The sequence below is a fragment of the Lepidochelys kempii genome, chromosome 1 (genome assembly GCF_965140285.1).
Source record: "Lepidochelys kempii isolate rLepKem1 chromosome 1, rLepKem1.hap1, whole genome shotgun sequence".
Taxonomy (NCBI): Eukaryota; Metazoa; Chordata; order Testudines; family Cheloniidae; genus Lepidochelys; species Lepidochelys kempii.
The window spans coordinates 300,983,871-300,991,265 of NC_136380.1; the positions used below are offsets into that span (position 1 = coordinate 300,983,871).

General features: G+C 48.1%; 1 protein-coding gene across 1 annotated transcript; it reads right to left on the reverse strand.

Moving 5' to 3' along the window:
- Window positions 1-4,452: 4,452 nt before the first annotated feature.
- LOC140910211 (uncharacterized) lies at window positions 4,453-6,251 on the reverse strand. The gene is made up of 2 exons (XM_073340679.2): window positions 5,649-6,251; window positions 4,453-5,061 (listed from the first exon to the last, which is right to left on the reverse strand). Exons 1-2 carry the CDS (start codon window positions 6,229-6,231, stop codon window positions 4,520-4,522), a joined length of 1,125 nt encoding a protein of 374 aa, XP_073196780.2. The 5' UTR covers window positions 6,232-6,251; the 3' UTR covers window positions 4,453-4,519.
- Window positions 6,252-7,395: the final 1,144 nt, after the last annotated feature.

Genomic DNA, 7,395 nt, shown 5'->3' on the forward strand with positions numbered 1-7,395 from the left:
GCAGATAAGACTTTGGTAGCCTGGATGGAGAAAGCTATAGTGACCTGACCAGTCTGGCCAGGTCATGAAGAGGGAGCATCCTGACTTATAAATAGGAAGCATTGGAACTCCTGGAGCATGGGTGGGGATGCAGGGCAAATGAGAGACAGGAGGGGGCATGAGACCAGGCAGAACTATTCCCCAGACACAGCCATGAAGAGGCATCCCATCGGGATGTAGAGAATCCCATGTCAGCCAGCTTCCTCCAAGAACTATTGACTTCTTCCAGAAAACCACCCTTGCCACCATGGATGTCACTTCCCAAACTGGGGTTCGTGAATATTACAGGGGGTTCAGGAATATTACAGGGGGTTCTTAGGAAAAAATTTCCTAATGGCGGACAGAGCTGTCCCTGGGGACCCCAAGCAGCATGGGGCCAGCAGCCCAGATTCCGTGGACTTCCAAGAGCATCAAAGCAAGCATATCTATCACACTGAGGAGATTTAAACTTCAAGATACCTTATAAGAAATGGAAAGGGAGGTGGATATTTTTTGCTGTTTTTAAAATTAAATAGGCAGCTAGTATTGTTTTTAAAATTATTATGAAGAACAAGTTTAAGCTTTGTTTTAACATGCATTGTTTGCCTGGACTGCTCAAGACCTGAATGCTTGTGCAAGAGGAACTCTTTGAGCTGGCTTCTTAAATAGCTTCATGCTGTTTCACATCTGATACTCCTTGATGAAACATAGGAGCCTTGTCTTATAACAGGCTTATTCAACGTGATACAAGCTATGAAAGTGAAATCTTGGAAGAGTGTTGCCATTTTCATGATGTAATAAAAATACTGTAATGATAAATAATAAATAGTGTGTAATAAGCATGTCATAAAAACAAATTTTATATTCTAAATTTTATTTAGATCACTGCTTTTATAATTTATACTCAGGTAAAGGAGAAAATCCCTGGAAATATTCATTTTTAGGAGGTGGTTCACGAGACTTGACATTTTAGTGAAAGGGGTTCACAGGTTGTTAAAGTTTGGGAACCACTGCTATACACCAACATCCCTAACAATGATGAATCTCTGCCTCTTCAAATATCTCCAAGATAATGTTCAACACTTGGAAATCCACCCTAAAGGCATCATCAAACTCATCCATTGCATTCTCACCCACAACAACTTCACATTTAAAACAAACACTTTGTCCAAACCCTATCAACAGCTATGGGCACTAGGATGGATCCCCAGTATGCCAGCTTCTTCATGTCCCACCTTCTGTATTTCTGTAAGTATTTCTGGAAAAATGCACCACAAAACCAATGATACATACCTGAGATATACCAATGATATCTTCTTTCTCTTAACAGACTACATAAATTCCCTCAAAGATTTCCACACAATTTCAACACCCGCCACCCATCCATCAAAGTCTCTCTAGAACACTCCCAGATCAGTATCAAATTCCTGGACATCACAATGTTTCAACTACGAAACCCTACTATATACAAGAAACCCATGGTTTCGACACTTACCTCCAGAGGTCCAGAAACCACACCTGACACACCAAGAAATCTATAATCTACAGCCAGGCATTCAGATAATACAGAATTTGCTCAAGAGAAAAACTCTGGGATACACAGCTAAGCACACTTAAAACTGCCTTCACTAAGGGTATGTCTACACTACGAAATTAGGTCGAATTTATAGAAGTCGTTTTTTTTTAAATCGGTTTTATATATTCGAGTGTGTGTGTCCCCACAGAAAATGCTCTAAGTGCATTAAGTGCATTAACTTGGCGGAGCGCTTCCACAGTACCGAGGCAAGCGTCGACTTCCGGAGCGTTGCACTGTGGGTAGCTATCCCACAGTTCCCGCAGTCTCCGCTGCCCATTGGAATTCTGGGTTGATATCCCAATGCCTGATGGGGCTAAAACATTGTCACGGGTGGTTCTGGGTACATATCGTCAGGCCCCCGTTCCCACCCTCCCTCCCCCCGTGAAAGCAAGGGCAGACAATCATTTCGCGCCTTTTTTCCTGAGTTACCTGTGCAGACGCCATACCACGGCAAGCATGGAGCCAGCTCAGGTAACCGTCACCCTATGTCTCCTGGGTGCTGGCAGACGCGGTACGGCTTTGCTGCACAGTAGCAGCAACCCATTGCCTTCTGGCAGCAGACGGTGCAATACGATTGGTAGTCGTCCTCGTCGTGTCCGAGGTGCTCCTGGCCACGTCGGCTGGGCGCGCCTGGGCAGACATGGGCGCAGGGACTAAATTTGGAGTGACTTGACCAGGTCATTCTCTTTAGTCCTGCAGTCCTATTGAACCGTCTTATGGTGAGCGGGCAGGCGATACGGACTGCTAGCAGTCGTACTGTACCATCTTCTGCCAGGCAGGCAAGAGATGAGGATTGCTAGCAGTCGTATTGTACCATCTTCTGCCAGGCAGGCAAGAGATGAGGATTGCTAGCAGTCGTATTGTACCATCTTATGCCAGGCAGGCAAGAGATGAAGATGGCTAGCAGTCGTATTGTACCATCTTCTGCCAAGCAGCCATGAGATGTGGATGGCATGCAGTCCTTCTGCACCGTCTGCTGCCAGCCAAAGATGTAAAGGATAGATGGAGTGGGTCAGAACAAGAAATAGACCAGATTTGTTTTGTACTCATTTTCCTCCTCCCCTGTCTAGATCACACTGCAGTCAGTCACAGAGAAGGCGCAGCGAGGTTAATCTAGCCATGTATCAATCAGAGGCCAGGCTAACCTCCTTGTTCCAATAACAACGATAACTTTGGTGCACCATTTCTTATTGGAACCCTCCGTGCAGTCCTGCCTGAAATACTCCTTGATGTACAGGCACACCCTTTGTTGATTTTAGCTCCCTGAAGCCAACCCTGTAAGCCGTGTCGTCAGTCGCCCCTCCCTCCGTCAGAGCAACGGCAGACAATCGTTCCGCGCCTTTTTTCTGTGTGGACGCCATACCAAGGCAAGCATGGAGGCCGCTGAGCTCATTTTGGCAATTAGGAGCACATCAACCACCACACGCATTATCCAGCAGTATATGCAGCACCAGAACATGGCAACGCGATACCGGGCGAGGAGGCGACGTCAGCGCGGTCCCGTGAGTGATCAGGACATGGACACAGATTTCTCTGAAAGCATGGTCTCTGCCAATGCATGCATCATGGTGCTAATGGGGCAGGTTCATGCTGTGGAACGCCGATTCTGGGCTCGGGAAACAAGCACAGACTGGTGGGACCGCATAGTGTTGCAGGTCTGGGACGATTCCCAGTGACTGCGAAACTTTTGCATGCGTAAGGGCACTTTCATGGAACTTTGTGACTTGCTTTCCCCTGCCCTGAAGCGCATGAATACCAGGATGAGAGCAGCCCTCACAGTTGAGAAGCGAGTGGCGATAGCCCTGTGGAAGCTTGCAACGCCCGACTGCTACCGGTCAGTTGGGAATCAATTTGGAGTGGGCAAATCTACTGTGGGGGCTGCTGTTATGCAAGTAGCTCACGCAATCAAAGATCTGCTGATATCAAGGGTAGTGACCCTGGGAAATGTGCAGGTCATAGTGGATGGCTTTGCTGCAATGGGATTCCCTAACTGTGGTGGGGCTATAGACGGAACCCATATCCCTATCTTGGCACCGGAGCACCAAGCCGCCGAGTACATAAACCGCAAGGGGTACTTTTCGATAGTGCTGCAAGCTCTGGTGGATCACAAGGGACGTTTCACCAACATCAACGTGGGATGGCCGGGAAAGGTACATGACGCTCGCATCTTCAGGAACTCTGGTCTGTTTCAAAAGCTGCAGGAAGGGACTTTATTCCCAGACCAGAAAATAACTGTTGGGGATGTTGAAATGCCTATATGTATCCTTGGGGACCCAGCCTACCCTTTAATGCCATGGCTCATGAAGCCGTACACAGGCAGCCTGGACAGTAGTCAGGAGCTGTTCAACTACAGGCTGAGCAAGTGCAGAATGGTGGTAGAATGTGCATTTGGACGTTTAAAGGCGTGCTGGCGCAGTTTACTGACTCGCTTAGACCTCAGCGAAACCAATATTCCCACTGTTATTACTGCTTGCTGTGTGCTCCACAATATCTGTGAGAGTAAGGGGGAGACATTTATGGCGGGGTGGGAAGCTGAGGCAAATCGCCTAGCTGCTGGTTACGCGCAGCCAGACACCAGGGCGGTTAGAAGAGCACAGGAGGGCGCGGTACGCATCAGAGAAGCTTTGAAAACCAGTTTCATGACTGGCCAGGCTACGCTGTAAAAGTTCTGTTTGTTTCTCCTTGATGAAACCCCCCGCCCCTTGGTTCACTCTACTTCCCTGTAAGCTAACCACCCTCCCCTCCTCCCTTTAATCACCGCTTGCAGAGGCAATAAAGTCATTGCTGCTTCACAGTCATGCATTCGTTATTCATTCATCACACAAATAGGGAGATGAGTACCAAGGTATCCCAGGAGGGGTGGTGGAGGAGGGAAGGAAAATGCCACACAGCACTTTAAGCACAGCACTTTAAAAGTTTACAACTTTAAAATTTATTGAATGACAGCCTTCTTTTTTTTGGGCAATCCTCTGTGGTGGAGTGGCTGGTTGGCCGGAGGCCCCCCCACCGCGTTCTTGGGCGTCTGGGTGTGGAGGCTATGGAACTTGGGGAGGAGGGCGGTTGGTTACAGAGGGGCAGCAGTGGCAGTCTGTGCTCCAGCTGCCTTTGCTGCAGCTCAACCATACACTGGAGCATTCTGGTTTGGTCCTGCAGCAGCCTCAGCATTGAATCCTGCCTCCTCTCATCACGCTGCCGCCACATTTGAGCTTCAGCCCTGTCTTCAGCCCGCCACTTACTCTCTTCAGCCCGCCACTTACTCTCTTCAGCCCTCCACCTCTCCTCCCGGTCATTTTGTGCTTTCCTGCACTCTGACATTATTTGCCTCCACGCATTCGTCTGTGCTCTGTCAGTGTGGGAGGACAGCATGAGCTCGGAGAACATTTCATCGCGAGTGCGTTTTTTTTTCTTTCTAAGCTTCACTAGCCTCTGGGAAGGAGAAGATCCTGTGATCATTGAAACACATGCAGCTGGTGGAGAAAAAAAAAGGGATAGCGGTATTTAAAAAGACACATTTTATAAAACAGTCGCTACACTCTTTCAGGGTAAACCTTGCTGTTAACATTACATACATAGCACATGTGCTTTCGTTACAAGGTCGCATTTTGCCTCCTCCCACCGCGTGACTACCCCCTCAACCTTCCCCCCTCCCTGTGGCTAACAGCGGCGAACATTTCTGTTCAGCCACAGGCAAACAGCCCAGCAGGAATGGGCTATACTGAGTGTCCTTGAAGAAAAGCACCCTATTTCAACCAGGTGACCATGAATTATATCTCACTCTCCTGAGGATAACACAGAGAGATAAAGAACGGATTTTGGTTGAATGCCAGCAAACATACACTGCAATGCTTTGTTCTACAGTGATTCCCGAGTATGTGTTACTGGCCTGGAGTGATAAAGTGTCCTACCATGAAGGACGAAATAAGGCTGCCCTCCCCAGAAACCTTTTGCAAAGGCTTTAGGACTACATCTAGGAGAACCGCAAATGCCAGGGCAAAGTAATCCTTTCACATGCTTGCTTTTAAACCATGTATAGCATTTTAAAAGGTACACTCACCAGAGGTCCCTTCTCCGCCTGCTGGGTCCAGGAGGCAGCCTTGGGTGGGTTCGGGGGGTACTGGCTCCAGGTCTAGGGTGAGAAACAGTTCCTGGCTGTCGGGAAAACCGGTTTCTCCGCTTGCTTGCTGTGAGCTATCTACAACCTCCTCCTCATCATCATCTTCTTCGTCCCCAAAACCTGCTTCCGTATTGCCTCCATCTCCATTGAAGGAGTCAAACAACACGGCTGGGGTAGTGGTGGCTGAACCCCCTAAAATGGCATGCAGCTCATCATAGAAGCGGCATGTTTGGGGCTCTGACCCAGAGCGGCTGTTCGCCTCTCTGGTTTTCTGGTAGGCTTGCCTCAGCTCCTTCAGTTTCACGCGGCACTGCTTCGGGTCCCTGTTATGGCCTCTGTCCTTCATGCCCTGGGAGATTTTCACAAAGGTTTTGGCATTTCGAAAACTGGAACGGAGTTCTGATAGCACGGATTCCTCTCCCCAAACAGCGATCAGATCCCGTACCTCCCGTTCGGTCCATGCTGGAGCTCTTTTGCGATTCTGGGACTCCATCATGGTCACCTGTGCTGATGAGCTCTGCATGGTCACCTGCAGCTTGCCACGCTGGCCAAACAGGAAATGAGATTCAAAAGTTTGCGGTTCTTTTCCTGTCTACCTGGCCAGTGCATCTGAGTTGAGAGTGCTGTCCATAGCGGTCAGAATGGAGCACTCTGGGATAGCTCCCGGAGGCCAATACCATCGAATTGTGTCCACAGTACCCCAAATTCGAGCTGGGAACGTCGATTTAAGCGCTAATCCACTTGTCAGGGGTGGAGTAAGGAAATCGATTTTAAGAGCCCTTTAAGTCGAAATAAAGGGCTTCACTGTGTGGACGGGTGCAGGTTTAAATCGATTTAACGTTGCTAAATTCGACCTAAAGTCCTAGTGTAGACCAGGGCTAAGCAAGGACACACCGCCAGAAATGTAGATCACATAATGGATGGGTCACCCAAATATCCTGGGAGAATTTGCTTCCATACAGAAAAGAGAGAGAGAGAAGAAAAACCCCACTGATTGCACACCCCTAGTTGTCACTAGCACACCACACTGGGATCCATATGGTGTATTATCAAACTGTTAAAACCCATACTTGATGGGGACCACAGCTTGAAAGAAATCTTTCCTGAACCCTCTCTTCTGGCCTTCAAACAACTCCCTCAATTTCATTATCTGAAGCAAGTATCCCGCAGACCAGAACACAGCAACTCAAAATGGCACAAGACCCTGCCAGAATAGCAGATGCAAACCCTGAGGGCAATGGACAACACCCCCCCCCCAACGTATCTGGCAAGATCCATGGTCCTATACATGCCTATCACAGTATGTGGTATACCCCATCCAGCTCACTCCATGCCCCAACAAAATGTGGGAGAAACAAGACAATCATTATGCCCTTTAATGAACTCACACAGAAAAATGGCAAAAAACAAAAACACCCTGTCATTGGTGGGTGAACACTTCTGAAGGGATCTCAGTCCTCATCCTCAAACAAAACGAACACCTGCACAACACCTTCAACAGTTGAACTGGAGAACTTAAATTCATAACTCTGCAAGACACTAAAAACATGGATTTAACAGAGGCTCTGTTTTTTCTGGCTCATTACAACATTTTGTAATTCCCCTCCCCCATTGCCTGCTAACTGTTAATTGCCCACTTCATTTTAAGTGATATCCTACAGCATGTGTGAACCCCTTATGATAAACA